We start from the raw sequence: 26,202 nt of genomic DNA on the forward strand, positions 1-26,202 counted from the left end.
ATATCTATATATATATATATATATATATATATATCTATATATATATACAGTATATATATATATATAACCTCAAACACCTATAGTTTCCCCTTCCACTTAAATAAAATAGATTTCCAATTACACTTGCTGACCTACTAAAAAAAGTATTACATTGGAAGGATCAGATCTGTAGCTTTTTCACAGCAATATTACCTGATAAACTGCCATTTGAGATTTCCAAGATAAAAACATTCACATCATGTATTTCAAAGCATAACGTACACCTGCCATCTGTTGATCTGCCTAATGTTAATAATCATTTAAAGAAAAGCTGTGCTCTTTAGTACAATCAATAAAAGCTTAATAAAACCTTTCCTTTACATCTATGGGAAGGTTTATTCGTGATCAATAATTGTAATAAAATAGTCCTTACATCTTTCAAAAAATTGATAAACCTTTACCCATGGTAGCAGTTAAGATGAATACTCCCCTTTGAAGGGCCAGGATTACTCAAGTCAATATATACTTTAATAATAAGTTATTAAAGTATAGTTATGGATTTTTTTATGTCCTAAGTCTACTTAGGTGCTTGAAATTCCATAGCAAAAAACAAATCTATATTTTTACAATGTATTGATTTATGTCAATAGGGGTATCAATGACTCTGTTTATTGTATTTCTTGTTTTGGTATAATGGTGGAAAAGATTCATATATAATTAAAGATTTTAAAATTAAATCATAGATTGACAGAGAAAACAATTGCAATTATGTTGGGGGGGTTGTTGTTTTTAATATAATAATATTCACATGAGACATGATATAATCAAATTTTTTTCAGAACTATGTATGTTTTTTTTAGTTTAAGTGGACCTGGCAATAACCCCTGAATTATTAATTTCCTGAAGTATATTAACTTATAGCTGCAGTATAATTAAAAAAAATATATACCTTTTATTATTAACAAACCTTTGAGCTCCAGACAAGGAACTGTGCTTAGACTGAGAGGTGGACTCTAGGAGAATTATCTCATTGGTAGAAGATAGCATTTCCTTATTCTCCTACTCAGGATATACAATTGCAACTTTTTAGCAAGTCATGAGGGAGAGAAAACAGAGAGGATGTATGACAAAAATGTATATAGCCAAGAATATCGCTATACATGATTACATAATACAGGGGAACAAAATTCAGTCAAATAAGTTGATTCTGACTCCGGATGATGCCTGAATAAAGATGGTGTAAGCCTTCTGGGAAGAAATCAAGAATAAAGTGTGTATACATTGGTGTAGCTGGAGCTCTTCGTTTTAGTCGAACTGAAGGGCTGCTGTACATGCAATTCACACTAGCCCGTACAGCTGCCGAAGGCAGCCGAGCGGCTCAGGCGAGCCGAAGGCATTTGCTTCGGCTCTACTGAGCCGAAGTGTCAGTTGAACCGGGGTGAACGGCCTGCTGAAGGCCGGCCTTTCACCCCGCAAATGACAGCTGGGCGGAGACAGCCGTGATCTGACGGCTGGTTCCGCCCAGTTATAATGGCAGATCAGCATCATAGGGACGCTAAACTGTCATCAAACAATAGCAACTGGGCTGAGGCAGCCGTGACATCAGGGCCAGCTCTGCCCAGTTCTTATTAATTGGCCGGGACCTGCTAGAAGACTCTAGCAGGTGCCGGCCAATAGGAAACAGTTAGGCTGAGCTAGTTGTTACTGCTAGCTGTGCCCAATTGTTTTTTTTTTGGGATCTGCTGAGTCGAAGTGCAGAGCATGTTCGGCTGACCGAAGTGCAGCTGAAGGCAGCTGATGTACGGCTGATTTCAGTCGATGTATGACCCACTTCACTTCGGCCTTTGGCAGCTTTGTGAATAACCCCCATTAAAGTATTTTTTTTATTACAGACAGAGGGGTGATCAAAGTCCTGCCAGTTTTTTTTTTTTTTTTGCTGTGGCAATTGGTAAGATTTCTCTTTCTGCCATGTTGACACAACAGAAACAATAGGAACAGGACCACAATCTCATGTTTAGTTTACTCATTTTTATTAGAATTATAGTCTATAATGGGAGCGAGCTTGGAGTGGTGGCTACTTTACAACACACACAGGGACCATGGGGAACAAAAGTAGCCACCCTCCAGAAGGAAGGACAGTGTCAGCACCAATTCAGAGATGATTTGAGGATCTACAGCCAAGTGACACACAAATAAGGTACACCAATAGTTAGGGCCCTTGAATGCATTTTTAAGATTTACCTCCTAAATTTAGTGTCACTTTAAACTTTTTTGGTAACCCTGATGAAGAGGGAGCATTTGGCTCCCAAAATGAGTTGGCTGTTTTGTATCATCCTGCTATTAAAGCCTTTTGGACTCTCATCTTTTTGGCCTGGTGCTCCTATTGTATTTGTTTGCTTTAAGGGACATTCTTGGTACCTGTTGGATTAGATCCTTCTTTTTTGTGAGCAGCCTAGCCAGTGAGATTATATAATTACTGTATCTTCTTCATTACTCCGAATGAGTCAGTGTGAAAGTCCCACTGCCTCTTGAATATGTCCTTTTGATAGACAATCCCAGAACCTGCATAATGCCTGTACAGCCATTGGGAGACCTATTGGAAAAGCCATAAGACAAGCAAGTGTACAAACAAGAACTCTTTTTAACTTGCAATTTCAGAGTATTTGCAATAACATAAAATAAAAAAAAATACTGTAGCTCTGATTTAAATGTAAAATTAGGCAATTGTGTAATACATGGATTGCTGTGTATGTAATAAAGGGCATGCTAGCACTCATACTAGAAAGTCTCTATTTTACAGGTTTTTTTTGCTTTGAATGATGGTGAATTTGATGAATGTATATCTTATTTCAACCTCTGTGTAACTGTGGCTTACACTGTGCTTAGTGCAATTGCATATAATTGATAATGGTCAATTATTACATCTATATAATGTATGACATCTATATATGTTTGAACCATAGAATTTGATCATTTTGTATTTGTGATTTTTCAGGGACATTTGTCACCAAGGTAACAGCCACTGACTCAGACGATCCAGTGTATGGAAACAGCGCTAAACTGGTTTACAGCATTTTAGAAGGCCAGCCTTACTTTTCCATAGAGCCTCATACAGGTAAGCAGATATATGACTAATGATAAGAACATTATATGGGAATATATCCCCTCTACAAGTCCCCTGCAGCCCTGTTCACATACACCTACAGGGATATGATAAAGAGGTTTCACAGTACAGCATCATGTGACAAGAGTCTGCAAACTTGATGAATTATACATTGTATGGACTATCTCACAGCAGCATATTTGCCATGTCCTGTAGAGCATTGCCACCTAATCAATTTATTTTGCTTGTTTCTGTTTCACTTGAATGTGGAGATAAACCAAATGGCATTGGTAAAATATAAGTATGTATGTGTTTTAAGTGTATTACACTACCCCTGGAGTCCATAGCAGGTATCTGGACAGAGTATTCACATGCTGCTTGAGTGTTTCATTTTTGCTTTCAGTCAGCTAAAACCTCTCACATGTTTCACTATGAATAAGCCTACAGGTAAAACATGTGAGAGGTTGTATCTGGTTGGGTGTGTGCAGTGCAGGTATTTGTTGCTTTATTCTCTGTTATACTGGATTTGCTGTGAATTTCAATAAAGTCTGAAGTATTGGAATTCTCTGGATAGTGCGGTCTGTTCGTATACTACTACATTCCAAGGTGGAGACGCACCTATTAGACCAGCACCTGGGGAATCCTGATGGCAGCTAAGGAATTGGAGCAGTGAGATTTCCTTTGGCTCTACATTAGGTTTATTTCAAAGTGGCATGTGAATATTTCATATTCCTGTTTTTACCAAGCTTGACTTAAATTGAATCTGTGTCCAGACTGTGAACACTAAAGTAGCACTTTAAAAACAAGCCCTCATTCACCTCTGTAGCTATAGGAATTGGGGCGAAATACATTTTCACAGTTTACAACAGAGACTCTGAAATATTGACTCTTTTCCTATTGGTTTACTCATGCAGCTAACAAAGTAAATGATGGCTTGCACCAAGGCTCTTCTAGTGCCTGTTATGAATAAGTAAATGATTATATGTCCATAGTCTAAGCACAAGTGTACTTCATCCATTTATTAATTAAAAACGCATGAAAGTTTACAGAGTTCAGTAGCAAAAGCCTAAAATAGCACATACCAACTGAATGCATCACAGCAGTGACTCATCTCCCCCACCTGCTTTGTGTAAATAGAGTCATACAAAGGGGGTGATTTACTAACCTAAACACACGCACGCACTAGGTGCGTGTGATTTTTACACAGCAAAACGTATTTATCAACCAAAAAGTCTCTAAAAGCATATTTCCACTAATGCCATATATGGAAAAATCATGCACATGATGCATATATAATGCTGCTTCACAGTTTAGACAAAAATGGTTAGCTTATGCATTTACATTCCTGCATTCATTAACGCAAGCAACACAATATAGAGCTAATTTACACAACATCACCTTGCAATTCACGCTTGGCTTTGTACAACACACCTGCTGGGTGTGTACACACTACAAAGGTGTTTAGATTCCACCCATAGATCCATGTTTGTGGTGTGTTTATAAGGTTAGTAAATCAACCCCAAAATATCAATTAGACAGAGAGAATCTCAAATCAATCAGCTTCTGATACACACAGTTTAATGCTAAACATTTTCTACTCCTAATTTATCTGATGGATTAATACATATCTAATACCTCCTGAAAGTTGTTTAAACTTACTGCAGATTCCATGAACAAATAATATTGTGCTATAATTCCCAACTAGTTTTATTGCCAATACAGGGCTGGATAAAAAGCAGTACTGATGGAGAATGGAGTACATATAAGGAATATGCTGTTTTCTTTTTTCTACTCACTTTACATTCATAGACAGCTGTAGACCTTCATGGATTTGCTGCAGTGTGGCACCTTGATAATTCCGCTTGCTGGCTAATTTTGTTTTTGTTTTATAAAGAAACAGGCTGCTTTAGCTGCACAGCTGTAAATTTTCAGAAACAGCAGTGATCTCCGAACCTTATGCCTGCCAATAGATCTTCATTTCTGAAAACATATGGGTTGAAGCAACAACCAAATTTGTTAAACCTGATTAAACTTGTTTGTAAATGTGTTAATATGGTAGTAACACATATAAACCATGATTTGGAAGTGAAGTTTAGAGGATTTTAAAACAGGGCTGTAATTTAGTTTTCATTTAGTTGTTAAAGATGAACTCCAGCCAGATATCAATGCAGCTCTTTAATAATGAAAGACCTCAGTGGAAAAAAAGACTTAACCCTTGCGGTGGGTTAAGTGCTCATTTTTGTCCAGATTTGAAAATAAAACGTTATACTCACCCAATCCTTGGAGCTGGTTGTTAGACCAGTCCTTCCATCCCCTCTCCCCCTCTGCTCCAGCAGTCTATGGTCCCATGAATCATCACATCCAATACACTGTGTATTGGATTTGAGGAAGCCAAGGGACGTACCATTACTGGAGGAGACAGGCTGGAGGGAGCGATCTTCAGGAGAATACAATTCTGTTATTTTCTCACCTAGACAAAAACAAGCACTTAACACTTGCAGTGCAGGGATAGTTCTTTAAACCACCATAAAATGTATGTTTTTTAGATGCAAACAGTGTAAGTACCTGCATTTTACTTGGTATCAGCCTCTTAGTCTACTGCACAGTCCGCACAACATTTTTTAAAGGGGAAGCGAGAAACAGCACAAAAATCCTTTGACAGGTAAAACAGCTCCAATGTATGTATTTTATGTATGTGTTTATCTGTTTGCCTAGAGTACTGACCCCTTTCTAATTTTGCTTCAGTCAGGCAGTCATGTGCAATGCAGAATACTTTTGCTTATTTTATTTATTTATTTATTTTGGGTTCCTCTGCACATGATTGGGTATTTTACCTAAACATGCCTTTATCTTGTGAAGTATTTTTATTATTATTAATATTATACAGGATTTATATAGTGCCAACAGTTTATGCAGAGCTTTACATATAGCGCCAAAGTAAAAATAATTTCCTTGTTTGGGTAATCAACCCAAGTGGCCATAGGAAACATTTAACTCATACTTATTATGTCAGATTATATATCTGGACAGAAAAAGTACTCAAAATTAAAATGTAATACTAGTAACGTCACACTTTTCTTTTTTGATGCAATTGTTTTTTTTCCCTTCGATTCTAAACCACTGATGCATTAAAAGAGGTAGAAAAACACAATTATTGAAAGGTCAGTGATCTTTAGCTGAACCTAGTAAACACAGGGGGACACAATATACATTTGTGGTCAAAGCCCCACTGATACGTACCCAGGAATCGAGATGATGGACCTGCCTACAATGACCTGAGGTGTGCCGTGGTCACTATGGTCAGTATGCAAAATAAGGGGGCATACTCAAGAGTAAAAGATAACTGAAAAAGGGGCTGAGGCGGGTGGGATGACGCCCACGAGCCGACAGGTGAGAGGGGGAGACGGAGCAGTTTAAATGTGTGGGGCTCCTCCCACAAATCCGGCAAATTAATTAGCATACCACTTGTGGTCAAAGCCCCACTGATACGTACCCAGGAATCGAGATGATGGACCTGCCTAAAATGACCCGAGGTGTGCCGTGGTGACTAAAAATAACTGCATAGCCCCTAGAAGCCGCAGCCTGAGAGACCACTCGGGGGGAGGAGTCTGACACTAGAGGGATAAACATTGAGACACCGTTCCACTCACCAAGGAACCAGTCCCACATCAACAAATCAACGCGTGCACAGAAGTCCAGAAAAACCAGGGAGTCAGCATCAGGCACCGAAGGCAGCGATGCCAGCAATCTGGAAATAAAATCCCTACCCTGTGGGATGATACACATGGCAAAAGTAAGCATCCCCAGCACCAATTGCAGCTCCCTCCAGGTAGCCATACCAGACTGACCAAGGTTCCGGTGAACGTGGGCAGAGCAGAGGTAATACCTGAGGTAATACCTGAGGATGCGGGCGGAGCTGCAGGCGCCGCCACAATGGCCTCCTCCTTGGAGCCGGAGACGTGCTGCTCTACAGACTCCATCCCAGCCTGCAGGTCCCGCACCGAAGAATTGATTGAATTCAAGAGCACATGGATCTGAGCCAGAGAGGTAGCCATAGACAGCAAAGACACCTGATCCGCGCTAGTGGTTGCCGCCCCGGTGGAAGTAGAAGACAACTAACGAAAAAGTTCCGCCTGTTGAGCCGTTGCTGGGAATGGGATCCCCCTGCGCCGAAGCTCGGCCGTCAGTCAGGGAACAGTCCAGGAACGCGGGGAGGAAGCACTGCCATGTCCGGATCCCCTAGCCGGGGACAGCAGGATTGGAGACATAGCCCATGATGTCCGAAGGCCGTGACATGACGGTATAGCTGAAATGACAAATCTAAATGAGACAGATGGAAAAAAGGGATAGCAACCACCACCGTCACCCGCGGAACATACGGGGATCAGACCACAAACAAAAAACAACGTACCGAACAGAAACGTGGGGCGAAATGAGGCCCGTGTTGGATGTAGCTAACTAGAGCCCGAGGGGCAGTGCTGAGGGCGCGAACCAACTCAGCATGCCCCTGCCCACCCAATGCACTAGTATGCACGGAATGAGTTGGACATGAATCCAAACTAGCCGGCATCGACCCCCCTCCCCTTGTGTATTCATTTTATATTTTTATTTTTTATTTGGTTGTGGGAGACGTGGTAAACAACGACTAGGACCGGAGCAAAGTCCATCCGATGACCCCAATGAAGGTGTGATGGAGAGGTATCGTATGATGTATGAGCAGGGGGCTCGAAGAAAAGGAGGCCACTAACCAAACAACTATAACACTCAGAGCCCCTCCGACCCCAGGTCTGGGGAAAGACTATGTAAAGGCAGATGCGTCCCCAATCATATATGTCAGCAAGCAACCAAATGGAAAACAGAAAACCTACACCTAGTGTATGTGAAGTAGCGTGGTGTAATGCACAGCATAGTGCGTTTGTGCGTGCAACGAAACAAAAACGTAATCCGAGTTACACACACCTGACGAAATGAAGGAGCGAATAATTTCCACGGGGAACCGAAGAGCTCCACCCGAAGTATACAACAGCCTACCTCTCCCCCATACTATTTTTTCTTGTTTTGTCAAATCCCCGACCCCCTTAACAGTCAAACATATGCGTTCACAACACGCACGTGCACATGCAGAAATTAAAATATGAATTTTCCCCCAAAAAATCTTGTTTACTTAATTAATTTGCACACAATCGGGTAATTGAGGGGAATATTAACACAATTTATTGTGTAAAGATTCTCAGCTATTTTAGAAAATCAGCCTCAATAACCCTGAGGTTTCAGATAAAACTTCAGAACTTGGGCTAATGTAGTAGCAATGTACTAGTAATGTACTTGGGCTAGTGAATGTTTGCTGCAGATCCACTGGACATATTAAACTGATCAGGTAAGGGAACTAGCAAGGGTCTTTTGGGCATTCCAGTTCACGTTTGTTGTGGGAGAACTCATGGTCACTTTGCTAAATCATGGAATCATTAAAGTGCCACTAAACTCAGGGGTTAAATCTTAAAAATGCATTCAAGTACATTAACTATTAACAAAAATGTACAACCCCAACTCACAAAAAGTTGGGACGTGAAAATCTACATAAAAAACAGAATGCAATGATTTGCAAATCTCATAAATACATATTTAATTCACAATAGAAAATAGAAAACATATCAAATGTTTAAGCTGAGAAAAAAAGTTGGTACAGGGCCACGGTGCACCCTCCCCTCTTCTTTTTACAACACTCTGTAAACATCTGGGAACTGAAGATACCAGTTGCTGGAGTTTTGAGAGAGGAATGTTGTCCCATTCTTGCCTGATATAGGATTCTAACCGCTCAACAGTCCTGGGTCTTCTTAGACCATGCGGTGATGTCCATCACAGAATCATGTCTGTTTTTCAGGCAGTGCCATCTGAGGGCCATCCAGTATTGCATTTCGGCCTTGTCACTTGCACACAGAGATTGTGTGGAATCTTTTGATGATGTGCTGTAGGTGATTATATATTTTAAGTCTTTGCAATTTTACATTGAAGAACATTATCCTGAAATTGTTGGACAATTTTTAGACGCAGCTTTTCACAGATTGGTGAACCTCTGCCCATCTTTACTTCTGAGACACTCTGACTTTCTAAGATGCTCTTTTTATACCCAATCATGTTACTGACCTATTGCCAATTAACCTAATTAGTTGCAAAATGTTCTTCCAGCTCTTTCTTGTTAGTACCACTTACTTTGTCAGCTTTTTGTTTCCCTGTCCCAACTTTTTTGAGATGTGTTGCTACCATCAGTTTCAAGATTTACTTTTTTTTTTCTTAAAATGGTCCATTTCCTCAGTTTAAACATTTGTTTTCTATTTTCTATTGTGAATAAAATATGGCTTCATGACATTTGCAAAGCATTGCATTCTGTTTTCATGTAGATTTGGCACAACATCCCACATTTTTGGAATTGGAGTTGTAGCTTATTTGTGTATTACTCAAGCTGTAGATCCTCAAATTATCTCTGAATTGGTGCTGACACTGTCCTTCCTTCTGGAAGGGGGCTACTTTTGTTCCCCATGGTCCCCCCGTGTGTCTCTTATCCATAATGCTTATTGCAGTTTGTCTGCAGATAGATGCTCTACTTTACCTTCAGGCTCCATCCCCTTCTTCGGTTAAGTTAATAGAGCTCTAATACAGTGAATATAATAAAATATAAAATGCTTTAAAACATCCTGAAAATTAATAAATGGAATAATAAAAAGAAAAAAACGGCAGTGACACTTCAAGATTACCTTCCTCTTTCCTCGCAGTGCTTTTATATATTGTCAGTATCTTGTTAGAGTGTTATAATCTCGAAATGATTAAAATAAAATAGTTTTTCTTTGATACTGACTTTCGTAATTCCAAGACATTTTTGTTCTGTCTTACAGCCGAGCTTTCTAGCGAACAAAAAAGATACCATTACTGCAGCGTAAAGATATGTTATCTTGTGGTATTACTTGTTCTACTTTCCAAGATGCAGTCTCACTTAGATGACATCTGAACTATGATTGCTGATCTCCTTTAGTAATATTTGAAAGAATTTAAGATTATGATATGCTTGCAACAATCTAGCTCCAGGGCTTGCTTTACTTATTATTTAGGTGAAATAGATTTAACCACCGTAATGAATAATGTGTTCCAGGATTTCATTGGCAGCTACTTGGAGAGGCATTTCAGTGCTTTGTTTGCTTCTCTGGTAAAGCAGATATTTTACTATTTTACCTTCAACGGCAAATAGCAAGCAATCCTGTCTATTTATTCCTCTCTCTTCAAAGGAATATATTTATCTATTAAGCCTAAGCCGAATGTCACATTTACAGGCTGCAAAACCACAAAACATAGTTCAGTGCAAGTTATATCTCCCTATTTTTCTTTTTACAATTTTTTATTTTTTAAACATCAAATCTATAACTATATCATAAATATATCTAGTGGATCATGTTATTGTGACTACTAATAATATTTTTGTTGTTAGAATAGTTTTTGCTTTTCTTTTTTAAGTCTTATTATTTGTTGATTATGCTAGGAAAGCTGTTGATTTTCCACTTCCTGTAACAGGGTGACAACACTTAATTCTGCAGGGAAGTTGTGTAGCATTGTTGTCAACCCGTGGATTGGCAGTCTTAAGTAGGGTATACTCTGGTAGATTTTAAAATGAAAATTCATTGGAGTATGTGATAATGCCATCAGACACCTGGGGAATGTTGTTTGAAATTGTGTTTGATTTTTGTTTTGATTTAACATTTGATTTTGGAAAGAATAGAGTTTCCTGAACGAAATCCGTTGAATTTTTTTCGACCGTAAACATTTTCCAACATGCTCCAACAACTTTTTTGTAACTGCAGTCAAAATTGATCATCGATTGGACCCCATCAACTGTTAGAAAGTCTAATGAACGTTCCAAAATTGTTAGAACAAAGTTCTAACCGTGTATACCCTACTTTAGATGGATATAGTTTGAAATGGATTTTATGTGAGTGACAAGCCCAACTGAAGCAGTTACAAAAGCATTTTTTGGAATACAGATTTTAATAAAGGTGTGTTGTAAGGCCTCCTCAGTACATCAATGTCTTCAATGTCAATATAACATTTTGTCCCAATCCTTTTAAATGCCCTTTTTACTGGACAGCTTGTTCGCCATGTAAAGATGTAGAACATGTTAATAAACCTATAAAATAAAAAATGAACAATATTCTTATTATTATCTTTAAATTTGTCACCCCATAAAGTTACCAACATGCAATATTGGTCACTATAATGGACCTTTAGATAGTACACTCAACACTGATTTATTAGCAACTGTTGCTCTACATTCTTTCTATTGGGCAGTTGGGTAAAATGAAGGATGTATGGGGTGTGTGTTTGGATCTAGACAACATAGTATTGTTTTGAGAGGGGTGAGGGAGAAGGTGCTTTACAAGATTTTAAAAATAACCTTAAAAAGCTATTTTTTTAAAATAATAAAGTATTGTTGTGAGTTATATTCATAATGGTGCCTATATCACCATCCCCTTGATGTATATGGTTAGAGATTGAAATTGGGAAGTTTAAGCATCTGTTTGCGACATACAGATTCTTCTTTTTTTTCTTCTGTGGTCAACTTTAGAAGCCAATTGATATTTAAATATGTCAGAACTTTTTTCTTCCTGTGTTACAGTAGTAATATTTTTTCTTACTTCCTAGAAGGAAATGCTTGGAAATTTCACAAAAGTCAAGTGAAATCCTCTCATAGACAATTCCCCCTCTATTTCTGTTACAGTAACAACCATAAAATGTTGGATTTCCTATCTCCTTATATCCCAGTGACAATAGGCATCAGGGCAAATATGAATCCCTGACAGAGATACTGACAGCAATACAATCTTGATGGGGTTTCAAAATTACACGACTCTGTCTAAAACTAGAAAAATGTTTTGACTTTAGATGTTTTTTCTGCATCTGTAATCAGATTTCCAGTCTTCAGGTGGGCAGCTCTGACATGACAAGGTAAAGTCTTGTTCCTCATTCAGTAAGGCCACCTCCACACAGAGACACAGTGCATGTCATGGTCAGCAATGGGGAGATGATCAGCTGCAGGGAGTACTTTTGTCACGTGCCTGACATTTTGGGCACATCCTTAACAGTTCAGTTCTTTTTTTTTTTAGTCAGACACTATTTTACACAGTGAACACTTTGTTTTACTTTACCATACACAAGGGCTACAGTTCAACTTGCAAGATTATTTCTTTAAATTGAATACATCTTCTAGATTATCCTTATAAAGCTTCTGCAATTAATCATTCTTAGAGATAGGAGTGTGTGGTGATACAAGAGTAGTTTTACCTAGTGGAAGACATTGTTGGCCACCATGCAAAGGATAGCCTTATACATTTGGTTATATACCAAAAAGTAAAAACCTGTATTGGATTAGGTTCCAGGTAAAATACCTGTTATCATTGATATTTTTGTAAGTCTTTCTGGGTATTACTTTACATGCACATAGTTTGAAATGGTTAAAGTGTATGTAAACCTTAAATCTATTTTGCAGTATGTTTAGCATCGTACCTCAGTATATATGGATTTACTAAACAAATCATTTAATGTGAATATGTACCAAAATTTCTAACCTGAAGAGCCTTCCAGTAACATCACTTCCTGTGGCAGGCTGACAACGCTAAGCCACCACCTTTCAATTAGCAGTAGCCTTGTCAGCCTGACATGCATGCTCCTTCACTTGGTCAATAGGCTTTTACTGTCTGGTCATAGGGTGGGGGAAAAGACAAGACCTATAAGTGTTACTGACCTGCAGCAGAGAAAAATTAGGTCTAGATGGGGCTGTGTTGTCGGCTGAGCTGTGTAAATATCAGGACTGGGTGGTCAGAAATAAAAATCCTTTGGGCAGGTAAAATAGAACTTATATATGCATTTCATCTGTGTGTTTTGACTGTTTGCCTTAAGTCCAGCTTTAATCTTGTGGATCTGAGGAATGAGCTTGTAAATCACGGAAACAGGGTTTGGGCAGGGGCAGGCAACCTTGGCACTCCAGCTGTTGTAAAACTACAAGTTTCATGAGGCACTGCAAAACTCTGACAGCCACCGACTTGGCTCCCAGAGGCAGAGACAGAGGCATGATGGGATGGCAATTTCACCACAGCTGCATTGCTGAGGTCGTGTAGCACTGAGCTACACTATTTAGACCACTGCAGTGACTAATACTCTTTTTTTCTTGTTGAACTTGGGCTTAAAGAGTATCAAACATCATAATTCATATCAGCCTATTAAATTGAAATATGAAATGTTTGGGTGAATGATTACAACACATATCCACCACACTATCAGCTCTCCCTTGAAATGCATAATTGGTGACAACACCAAGTAGCACATACAGTACATAATGTAAACTAATGTTCCCTTTGTGTATATCAAACATGTACAATTCAGGTAGAGATTACCAAGTTGTCATCTGAAAAATAGTTTTGCAATACAAAGTGGCATATTATCTCAGTAAGGAACATTGTTTCACTTCCAAGATAGGAACAATGTGAGTACTATGTTCACTGGCACATTTATTACTGTGTCACCAGATATCATAACAAAGGAACTCTCTGTAGGAGGGGGCAACGTGATCTATATATTTCATTTAGTCTGCTACTCTGTTTAAAGTTTAATGTGATTTACCTTAAACCAAACTAAGTTCATAAATACACTTTCTGCCCTTATCAAGAGAGCTCTGATGGATAGAAATGTATAAAATGGAGATCAAATCATAACAAATTGGCCCTTTTTGAGCATTACGGTGTACTTAAATTATTATGTGTGCAACTGTATTATATTTCAAATTAAAGCTGAACTTCAGGCAAATATAAAAAAGCACTGTTCAATAAAATGATGCATTTATTAAAAAGCCATTAAAGCACAAATCCATTTTTTAATAAAAAATCAATTTCCCAGCAGTATTAAACATAATAAATACAGCAATACTTACCTACAACCCAACACTGTCCCCACATGTACTCCTGTTACCCAAAGTCAGCATCTAGCTAGCCAGACAATATTGTTGGGATCCACTCTGCTGCCTGATTGACAGTTGGTTCTGCCTCTCTAGAGCCCGAGCCAGCTGTGCCCACCCCCTCCCTTGTCATTCTATCCAATGAGCACTGGGGAATGGAGAGAAGAGGGGGAATCCCTGATGGGAGCGGTGACTGGCAGTCATCGCTCAGCAGGGGAAATCATAAACTGAGCAATCAATGGTTTGTGATCGCTCAGCTCTCTGTTTTATATAGAGCCGGCGTGTTACAGCTGCAGTGTCACACATCGACTCTAACAGGGTTATTCACAAAAGGGTGAAGAGTTTGGAGAAGGCAGGAGAAGTGAACAATCTAGGACAACATAGCTGAACTGGAAAGTGAGCTGAACTGGATAATTTTTCCAAATCGGCTATTTTGGCCTAGACTGTTCACTTCTCTTGCCTTCTCCAAACTCTTTTGTGAATAACCCTGTAAGTATTGAGTAGAGTAGATTTTACTCTACCGGTACTTCCTCTCCAATGCTTTATGCTAGTAGAGCTGAGTATTAGCCACATACCTCATCACAAGTGTCCTCACGTAGACTTGTATTGCAGAAGAACACAGGGTGCCTATCTGACCAGGTCTGCTACATTAAAAAATTAACTTGGTCTAATTACGGAGATTATTGGACTGCACAGTCATAGTTAGACATGCTGCACAGCTGCTGAACCAAAAAGGTGGAGTTTAGACTATGCAAATTGAGTTTGTTAGCACCAAATCTGTATAACTGAATAACTATTTTTGTGGCTTCAGTTGGATTTTAACAATTAAAGGTCTGCCAAAAAGCATATTGGCAGTACTGTTGTAAACCTAAAAAGAAAACAAATGACATTGACCAAAAGCCACTATAGTTTCCCTTTAAGCTGCATTACAATGGAAAGATTTTGAGCCAACTTAGGTGACAAGGATACCCTGGCAATAACCGTGCACTATCAATCCGTTCAGCCGATAAACAATATCAGTCCAACTTTACAGTGTATTGCCTTTATTGATGACTTACACAGTACAATACACTGAAACTAAAGAACTTTGGATCATTGAACAATAATAACACATAAACCTAACTATACCCTGTAATAGAAATACAACATCTATTTTCTAATACAAAGGTTCCAAAAATGTGGATGTGCACTGCCAGTGATCGGACAGAGAACAGTGTATACACCATTTAAAATAAAGGAGGAGGAGTTTGTTTCCTGTTTGGATGCCCTGCACACTGCTCCTCTATTTTGATTGCTGGTGGATTTTATGCACAGCCATTAAACAGAAGAATAGGGTTATATATTTTGTTTCTACTCAAGGTTTGAGAGAGAAATGTTGCTACCCATTTATGGAGAATTGTTTATGCTGCACTGTCATTATATTGATTTAATAAAAGCTATTTTAAAAAAAGACTTGATTGAAGTTCCCAGTGCCGATTGTTTTGTTGGAGTGTTGAATGCACCGCTAGTGATACATGTCCTTCATTCAAGTGGTATATAGAGTAATTTGGGATTTGAAGGGAAACAGCAGTGTATTTTCCTTGAAGATATATGCTGAGTTACTATTACAGTGTTTACATTAAGGTATATCTAAGCCCAAGGACAAAATATTATATATGACAGCTTACAAGTCTTTAAATGTTGTAGTTCTGCATTCATTATTTATTAGTTTTGTGCATGCTTTTTGTTTGCTACATTTAGTTTTCTTTTTCTCCAGGCACTTTTTCCACTTTATTTTCACTTGGTGATCCTGCCAGTAAAACATTTCCTGTCCTAGTGTGACAATGCTCACGTACTGTACTGTATCTATAGAGAAGCAGTGTTATCACCATAGGGGAGGAAATATAGTAAATATAGTAAGACTACAGAGCCCCCCTGTTCACCTCCATAACGTTGGAGAGAAGAATAGTGAGTTGGGTACAATGCTAACAACACACACAAAGCATACAGGAAGTGTGAATCAGCTCACTAGATTTCTGTCGGTTATTTTTTGCACAGAAATAACAAAATGTTTTCAACAATATTTTTAAAAGACCAAAAGAAAGGAAATAAGAGAAGATACTTATTAAAGTTTACATACACTTTAATGCCATTTTTCATGAATGAGAAGGGAGGGCCAGGGGGTAGGGAAGTAGCTTGATTTGCTGTGGCTGTGTATTAGTGGAGACACACACAGCTTACTAGCACTAGTGACTGCATAGCACTCTGTCACTCTAAAACAGGAAGTCAGGACCAGTGCTCAGAAAACCAGCTGATTCTGCAGGAAACTAAAACCTTTAAACATCAAGAAGCAGTATTCATTGTAAGAGATTTCATCATCATTTTAAATTGCTTAAACTCCTTTTGATTTTAATATCACTTTTCTATTGCCTATCAAATTTACTTTTTCGATGTGTTGCAGAAAATATTGGACGCTTACAATTTGCATTTTTTTTAAATGGAATCCTGTGAAGAGAGAAGCGTGCAGGCAGCCATTGCTGACCTTCCTTTTGTTAATGCTAGATGGCTGGCTTCAACCTGATGTTGTTGGTTCAAAACTTCAGTAACTGACCACAGAGCAAGTATGAAGGTCAGAAAAATAAGACGTCGATAACTGCATACCGGCTTTGTGTCTTTTACTTAAAGTATTGAAGCCAGAGGAACCATATACCAGCCAGGCAATAAGGAGACCAGCACCCCTGGTTCTCTCATGACAACGTAACTTGAAGTTAGCATGCTTTTAGAAGTGAACAGCAACCATTTCCAACAGAGCCATTTACACAGTGAATATTATATGTGCTACATTAAGAGAGTGATTTTAAAAAAATGCAATGGCTGTCATTTGTGGGGGTGCAAAGAAAAAAGTCATCTTTTTGTCCATATACAGTAGTTACAGCTGGAGTCTAGGCAACAAGCTAAACTCACAGATTAAATACATATAGGAGAGCTGTCTTACATACCAAAGGACTTGTATTACACAGCACAATCCTGTCTGGTCTGCTGCAGTTACATAACACTTACAGGTCTTGCCCCTCCCTCAGCCTGTGACTGGACAGCGAAAGAAGACACAGACTGATGAGCTCATCTCTCTCTCCTCCTATTAGCATGATCCTTATTAGCACATGGGCACACTGTGTCACACCTGACTGGCTCCTTGTACTGCTTCTTCCTCTCCCAGGGTATTGCAAAAGGCTGATACCAAGTGAAATTCAGGTACTTAATGTACTTCAATGTAATAAAGGATTTAAAGATGTATTGATAAATGCAGAGCTGCATTAATCTATAGCTGACTAGAGTTCAATATAAAGTATTGATGGTATTAGTTTACAGAATATCAACCTAAGTACAACTTTTATTTTCTGGTAACAGGCCAGCTCGTACAGCACATGGAAGATTCTAGCCTGTACATATCCATCATCCATCACTCCATTTTAATTCCATTTACAGCACGTTCATTTTCATCATCACTACAAACTGCTGAGCTTACAGAAAGACCATCAAAGACAGCCAACTACTTTAACAAAATTAGGAAAGATGACAGATAATAAGCCACAAGAAGTAACTGTAACATGTAATTTTTCTATGTGTTTAAAATATTCTGATCTTTAGATCCTTATTACCACATTAGCTATTTGAAATAGAGCAGGAAAGTCAATGTGTTGTGAGTTTAAAGATGATCTTTTGTCTTTCTCCACAAAAGAGGTCATGTTCCACTATAACACCACATTATGTTTAAAGATAAGTGTTAGCAGATCAGCACCACCAGTGATTTAGTGGAAGAGGAGTTGACATTTGCTTTGGCTACATGGATATTCTTAGGTTGTCTGGCATGTAGTAAAATAATACAAAGGTCTAAGGGACTCACCTAAAGTGACTCTTAACTCAGGAGATAAATCTTAAAAATGCATTCAAGTACCTTAACTATAAACAAAAAAAGTGTCTATTCTGTGTATCACTCACTTGTAGATCCTCAAATAATCTTGTGAATTCGTGCAGACACTGTCCTGCCTTCTGGAGGGTGGCTACTTTTGTTCCCCATGTTCCCTGTGTGTGTTGTAAAGAAGCCACCACTCTAAGCTCAGCACTGGAGGATCTACAACTGAGTGATACACAAAAGAGATACATTTTTGACGATAGTTAGGGTATTTGAATGCATTTTTAAGGTTTAACTCCTGAGTTTAAAGTCACTTGAAAGCTACTAGAAATTTGCCAAAATTGCTACAAACATGACATGTGTATGGATAGCACAATGACATTTAATTGTTACAACCAAATAAGATAGAAGGATGGATGTTTAGATACTAATCTTCTCCCATACTGAAGGAGGTACATCTTTCCACAGTACCCAAGTGGGGAAACAAATTTCATTTAAATAATTTAAATTCTAAAATGAAGAAAATACATCTTGACATCAATCTGACAAAAGCTTTTCACACAACTAATGCAACAGAAACAAAGGCCTTGTTTCAAAATGTATATTTGTCTTTTTACAAGTTGGAAACTCTTGCACTTAGTGCTGTTATAACTTTAATATTTCAAGGTGTAAATGACAGTTTCTAAAGAAGTGTACTTAGATGCAGGAAATTCAGGTTAAACAAAGTACCCAAAGTAAAGCACATACTGTACAGAACAAAATAAGTAGTGGAATCATCTCACTCCATTATGAGGAAATGACTTAAAAACTTTAATTCCAAGTACTCGATTAAGCGCTAGATATAAGTAAATTGCTCTGTGGATTTAGCAAATCTCATATTTTTAAAGAATTGAAGGCTGTTTATTCACATGCATATGCAATTATTTTTATGTTGAATCATGTGACTGACACATTCACGTACCTCTGTTGGTATCTAAAATGACCACACACCATATTTCCAATTCAATTTCAAAACACGAAAAGCCTTCATGTGAAAAATGTTGTATATAGTGTATCCAAGTCTCTTTCAAGCATTGTATTTGTGTCATGTGTAATTTTTGTTATAAAGGGATCACTAGAGATTAGCTTCAGGTTGGGGTGAAACCAGCTCATTTGCAGTTCAGTGAACAACCAAACAAACAGGCCATATCTGGCAGGTTTGCCGGTGTGAACCGCTGGCTGCTGTTTGTATACATTTAACAGTTCTGAATGACAGATTGACAGATCCCTGTCCAGGTTCTGTCCTAAAACAAACCAGCTGGGGATCGCAGGTAATGTCATTGACTAAATATAATCATGACCAGGAAAGAGAGGGCAGCGAGCACTCAACCTCACCCCCCTTCCTGAATCGTACCAGACCACATGCCTTTCAACATTAGGAGGGTATAGCTTGTACTCATGTTTAGGCGGACAGGGACCCAATCATTACATCCTGTCCCCCAAAAGGCATGTGGGAATTTGTGTAGTGGGGTCCTAGTGGAATCTGGAAGCTCTCTTTATAATGAGCCACCCACAGGGGAAGAAATAAGGTGTTCATTAGTACCCATTTTCATTTTCCCCCAAAAAAATGCCAATAATAAAAAAGATACACACTGTGATTTCAGTCCTTTATACAAAAAAATGTAACTTTAATTCCAAGATTAATCACCAGGTCCAGTCATGTAGATACACATGACAACCTGCTGAATGATGTTGCCCCACTGCCTCAATGGCCCCTTGCATGACAATCTTGTAAAGTCATATTAGCACCACAAAATGACAAATCCCAGGCCTCCTTCTGTTTGTAAAAAAAAAAACTAGCCAGGGATCCTGCATGATGTAATGGACCAAATATGGTTAATGACCATATTTGGTCCATTACATCATGCAGGATCCCTGATCAGTTTGTTTATAAACAGAATCTGGAAAGGGAGCTGTCATTTATTGACCATGAATGTTACTTTTTATGCCACCATTAAAGGGTTAATTCATGCTGCTCTGTAACCTCACATGCAGCTTTAATGTAACCGCTAATCATATCTGTACATTCTCAGTGTTACTCTTTAAAATGCAATAAAACTCCCTCTCTGCGCTAATCTGTATGTGCCCAGCTACCCTTGCCCTTTTTTTACAAAAGCTTGCAAATTAGCCTTGAAAAAAGGCACAGAAAATTACACGTGTCACTTCCCAAAGACTTCAGTAAGATTTGGAAATGTGTTCGGAGTTTGCAAACTTCCAGCTGGCTTCACCAAAATCTTGTGAACCACATTTTGGCCAGTTCAGCTATCCCAAGGGATCACTATTGCAAGTAAATACATAAATAAATACATAAATAAAATACAATCATTTTGATTTGATCCATTGCTGCCAGGAGCAATGAGAAATACCTGGTACTCTCAGGTATGGGGGAGTAAGTGACTCACACCCTTTTTCCAATAGGACAGTCCCGGTTCTTGGTGATTGGGTCAGTCCTGTTACATGGGGAGGGGGAGTTATTCCTTAGCCTTGTAAAAGATTTATCATGTTAGCATATGAAGCATTTAAAATAGGAAAAGGGGTCATATGTTTCTGGGGTGGAGGTAGAATAAAGCCAACCTGTTGTTTTGTCCTGTATGAGAAAGCAAAGGTTGGCTTTAAGCTGTTGTAAAAACATTTTATTTTCCTGTTATGAAATACAAAACTTTTAGCAGCAAGTGTTTTTAAAGATAGAGAGCCAATTTACTGTTTATGCACTTTATGACACACTTTATGTGATGGTGAAATATTTCTATTTAATGTTTGAGTTGTGTACAAGATCTAACATACTTTCTCTAGATTGACAGCAGTAAATTTGATATTAATTAACTTTAATTTTGCAAGTATTTGCAGATCCATTACTTTTACATGTCTGGTCCTCATGCCTAAGAACTTTATATGGTGCTGCATATTTTTCCTAATGAGGGATGGACTTATATTATAGATATATGGGCTGGATCATATAATGTACTATTTGCTTTGACTGTTTTTAAATTGTGTTTAAAGAATTGGATCCAGCTTTTTTCCAACAGTTGTCAAAGTTGCGTGTTCAGTGTATGCCTTTGTGAGACATTATGGTTAATTCACAAAGCTTCACAAAAGAAGAAGGATCATTGAACTCAGCTAAACATATCTATCACTTTTTGATTATACAGATCCTTATCCTAGTGTGTTTGTGAATTAAGGCCATCATCTAATTTACAACATTCCTGTCTGTGGTGTTTTTCACTGCTGTCTGAGATTTCCCCTCACTTCCTCTCCTGGTTATCACACAGGAAGTGGAGATAATTTTGTTTCATTAGAGTGCACCTTTAAATATGCACATCCAGGTTTTTGGGTAAACCAGCCTGGGCATTAATCACATACAAAGATCAGCCATTAAGGTTTTTGTTTTTTACAGATGTCTTTGAGTATTTATCTTCTTGGTTGGTTCAAAAATGAATAAAAAAAACAACTTATGAAATCTTATCCTTTTTCAGCAATCATCAAAACGGCACTTCCTAACATGGACCGAGAAGCAAGAGAGGAATATCTTGTGGTCATTCAAGCCAAGGACATGGGTGGTCACATGGGTGGCCTTTCTGGAACCACAACGGTCACTGTTACCCTCACTGATGTCAATGACAACCCCCCAAAGTTTGAAATGAGTAAGTACAATTAAGATTTGTGTAAGAACACTTCTGAAGTGAGAATGTATTGAGCCTTGCCCATTGCTTCAAGGATTGTTCCATTTTCTAACCTAGAAACCTGACAAAATCATCAAGCTGTTCACTGTGGGAATGACTTTCACTTAATTTAAATACATTTATGTTGGGATAATTCATGTTTAAAGTAGATTTAAATCCTAAATGGATGACATTTAGGTTTCTAAAACACTTTATTTAATATATTTTTTGTCTGTTCCAGTCTTGATAAATTCCCCTCTGTGTATAATTATTTTTTTGTAAACTGCTGGCATCAGGTTTTTTTTCCATCATTTTGCATCTCAGTGCTGCTGATCTCCTCCAGCCTCTTTTACTTACTCTCTGCTATTACTTATTACAGCATCAGTTTCACATTGCACCATGCCTGCACAATGTGTCAGCACAGCCAATTGTAGTCTTACCTGCGGGCATGTGTGACAGTGTGACCCTACAACAGAAAGTGCCTGAAAAGGGACCTTCATGGCAAAACCACAGTGTATGCTGTTAATGAAAGCAGCAGATACAAAAAATGAAATCAACTGAGACCATAGCTTTTGGGTTTGGGTTCTCTTTAATTACATACTAATATAATTTCATGCTCAATATTCCATATAATGTACATTGATTAACTTCAGTGATCAAGTTTTTACATTTGCATTCATATGCCTGTACACCTGCAATGGAAAATATATAATTGTATACATGCATAAGTATATTGTATATGTATGATACAATATATGATTGTTTTGATTCATTGGTAGTATTAGGCATGTAACAGGAGGAGTAGCACAATATGGGCAAGAACACATAAAACTCCCAGGCAGGCAGGAAGAGAGACAGGAACTAACACATATTGATGTGGCCAATGGATTCTTCAAAGGGTAAACAACCTTTATGACTTAACTACACGATTGCACCCTTACAATTGTGTGAAATTGCCCACAATCTCACACACATTTTCAAAAAAAAAATATGAGCACATTGGAATGGTTTCCTGGCACATATTATTGTGAAGATAACTGTGTAAGGGCACAACACTTTTTTCCTTTAACTAAATTCATTTTTTGGGAACACACAACGTATCCACTCCAATATTATAGATGAGCAGAGATAGAGTTCTGCGGTCATATCACATCTTTGATATTTCCACTTCAGTTCCATTTTAAAAATGCATTATCTTGGAAGACAAAGGATACAGTCATTTTAAATGTTACTTTGGGGTAAGATAAGAGCTGCAGGGTCTGTGCAAACAATCCCTTGTACAACAAATATTAACATACTCAAGAAGGAAATCATTACCATATCTGAAGCGTTCAGGCCTTTTACTATTTAATTCAAAGAGGTGGATTTTTTTTTATATTGAAAAACAAAAAACACTGGATATCAAAAATAATTTTGAACTCTTGGTTCAAGGTAAATTTGATATGTTCGATACAGTGTTTGAGGTTGATAAGTTGTATTTATTGTCTAAGTCTTATTTGCTGATAATTCAAAGAGCTTTGCTTCACTGCATCAAAATCAGATGATACATCTACAGATTATTACTTAGGAACATGTTAAAAATCCCTGTAACTAGGTTTTGGGCAGTCACACGGTTTCATAGCTAAAGATCCACTTTTGTTCTGAAAAATTATGCATGATAAAACACTACAGAGATTTCCTGCCTGCTGCCGTTGTCAGTTATGGTCAGCAAATAAAGACTGCACAAAAAAATTCTACATGTATGTAGTCCCCATGTGGTTACATTGCCCTTGCTTGCTTCTTCCACGTGCTGATAAGATAAAACGCCAAAGAGAAGTAAATGCAAGGTTCTGGACACTAATCCTAAAGCAAAAACAAAACAAGTTTTTTTTAACCTAATGGCTTAGGTTCAGCAGCTCTCTACAAAACATGGGAACCCCCAAAAGACAGGGTTCAGCCAATTCGAGAAATCAAGAAATAGTTCAGAAGAAGGGCCAAACAAAAGTATTGAGAGTCCAATTAGTTTGATTAAATCCACAAATGGTAAAGATAGCCAATGCATTTTGGGGGTCAGAAAATCCCCCTTCACCAGGGAAAAGATGAAGCCACTCCAAGACTTCAGCAATCCTCAGCTCCAGATTGCAGGTGCTTGCTCCTACACACTGTTCAGCAAAGTTCTTTAAGACAGTTCCTATACATATCCCCCCTTTCCAACATGTATATTACCTCCATAAGTGCCTCCCTACTGCAACATCTCTGCCTGTGTAAGTTTTAGTGTTGACTGCCATCAAAGCTTAGACAGAGGGATGATGTCATGGCATTGCATGTAAATGTTGTCAGGCCTGGTAATGGGCTGGTCAGGCTTATGCATTGTCACAAAAGGGGAGTCATGTAGATATCCCACTGCACACCTGACTGTTGTACCCCTTTTTAGACAGGAGCTGAAGTAACTGTGGATGGCGCCACAAGTACCCAGGAGAGAAAGTATGTTACAAGCACACTAAGGGTCTTTAGTTTCCATTCGTTTCATCAACGAAAACACATTTTTCTGCTGTTTCTGATTTGGAGACCTTTGAATCCGTAACCACACACTGAGAATGCAGAACGAGCGGTGGCCAAAGATGGTGCACCGCTCAAAGATGGCAGCGCACCTGCACAGAATGCACCAACGGCTGATATGGCCACCGTTTGTTCAGCGCGTGAAGTCACACTGAGAATGCAGAATGAGCGGTGGCCACATTGGCCGCTGGTGCATTCTGCGCTTGTGCCCCACCATCTTTGAGTGTATCTTGGTATACACCGAGATGGCAGCGCCTGTACGTTCGGGCACCGCCATCTTGGTGTATACCAAGATATACTCAAATATGGTGGCGCGCCTCTGCTGGTGGCCAATATGGCCGCCACCTGTTCTGCAAACTAATTTAGGTATGCCAAAATATAGGGGTCTATTCACTAAGCTGCCGTAGGCAGCCGAGTGAATGACCGACCTGAAGCGAAGTGATCCGAATGCTGTTCAGCTATTCACTTCAGGCTGGTACGGCTGATTTCAGCCGTATATCCGCTGAAATCAGCCGTACATCGGGTGGCTTCGCGTGGCTTCGGGTCGGCCGAAGATGTTCAGCATTGAAATAGCCAATAGGAATCTAGCAAGGCATTCCTATGGTGAAAATTCTTTTTTTTAAATGTTTTTTTTATTCTGACGCCAGCCAACGGCTCCATGTCAGAATAAAAAAGAAAAAGCAGTGCTTCTCTCCTGGATGGCTGGGAGCAGGAGACTTAGAGTGTTCTACTGAACCAAAGGGGTCCTGGGGCCAAAGCTAGCCGAAGGATCAGCCAAAGCTACGGCTAGATCCTTCGGCTGCTTCGTGAATAGACCACATAGTTTTAGTATATTCGGGCATATAATAAATTTGTTATTTCGGATTCGGACAAACCACTGAGTCAATTGAATTTCATTGATTTGCAGGTTCGTCCGAATCTGAATGCACATGTCTAGTAGCTACTATCATTTAGCTACGTTGATATCTGTTTGACACTGTGTTTGGACATTGATAAAGAGGTGTGTGAATGAAGATCCTTGGTGTGCTGGTAACATACTTTCTCTCTGTTACATGGAGGAGGACACATACCCAGGGCTCCAGCAGTGTGGGGAGGCCACGAGGGAGCATGGCTGGGTAAGTATATGTTCATCAGGGGTGGCTATAAGGGAGGACAGAAAGAGGTGGGTGCTGCCGCAAAACACTGAGCATTGCAAAATTGTTTAAAGGGAGTTCTTACAAAATGCACAGCAAAAAAGGACGTTGAGAAAGGATAACTGATATCTTTTGAAGTTTTATAAAACTAACACCAGAGACCAATAAACAGATTAGTGGGGTTTCCACTTTTTGTAGCTGCCATTCACACCTGAGCGATTTGAAACACATTTCTAGGAGTATTTTTAAAGCTCATCAGTCAGATTCCCACATTATTCTATTGGGCCTGTTCATATCTGAGAAATGTATTGTGTTGCTCAAAGCTGAGAAAAGTACAAGAGCTTTTTGGGGCATTATTGCACATTTTTGGACCCCGTGGACTTCAAGTTTCCAAACTGACTTGACTTCAAGTCAAGTCTAGACTTTCACTCTTAGCAAAAGTCTCCTATTCCTGGTTTCCAGGATTACATGACTGTGTCATCTTTGAACCAACATCTCAGTCCAAAACGTACTGTAGATGCTGATCCTGGATAATGCCTAAATAAATATGGCTCCGTTCTCTTAGAGAGAAAAGCAGATAAAGGCATTATCAGGAGAGGCACTGCAAGCTCTGTGAGAGGTAATAAATAAATATAACTATTACACTGACACATTACCTAACATGTATGCTTTTATCATGAAAAAACATATATCTGATTCTAGGCCTGCTTTAATTTTTAATAATAATCAATGGACATCATTCATCATTGCAAAACAGCTGCCATTGCCATTATCAATGTTAGGTATTAATTATTATTTATCAAAATGTCAATTGGATTATTGATAATTATAATAATAATAATAATAATAATAATAATAACAATAATAAT

The 26,202-nt window shown here is 38.5% G+C and overlaps 1 protein-coding gene across 1 annotated transcript in view; it reads left to right on the forward strand.

The window, feature by feature from the left end:
- CDH8 (cadherin 8) overlaps positions 1 to 26,202 on the forward strand; it is a 360,027-nt gene that overhangs the window by 205,073 nt on the left and 128,752 nt on the right. Inside the window, exons 4-5 of the mRNA XM_018562829.1 lie at positions 2,975 to 3,094; positions 21,477 to 21,644. Coding sequence (XP_018418331.1) covers positions 2,975 to 3,094; positions 21,477 to 21,644 — 288 coding nt within the window. The remainder of the gene's footprint in view (positions 1 to 2,974; positions 3,095 to 21,476; positions 21,645 to 26,202) is intronic.

This window comes from Nanorana parkeri, unplaced genomic scaffold (assembly GCF_000935625.1).
Source record: "Nanorana parkeri isolate BGI_ZX_2015 unplaced genomic scaffold, ASM93562v1 scaffold604, whole genome shotgun sequence".
Classification (NCBI taxonomy): Eukaryota; Metazoa; Chordata; class Amphibia; order Anura; family Dicroglossidae; genus Nanorana; species Nanorana parkeri.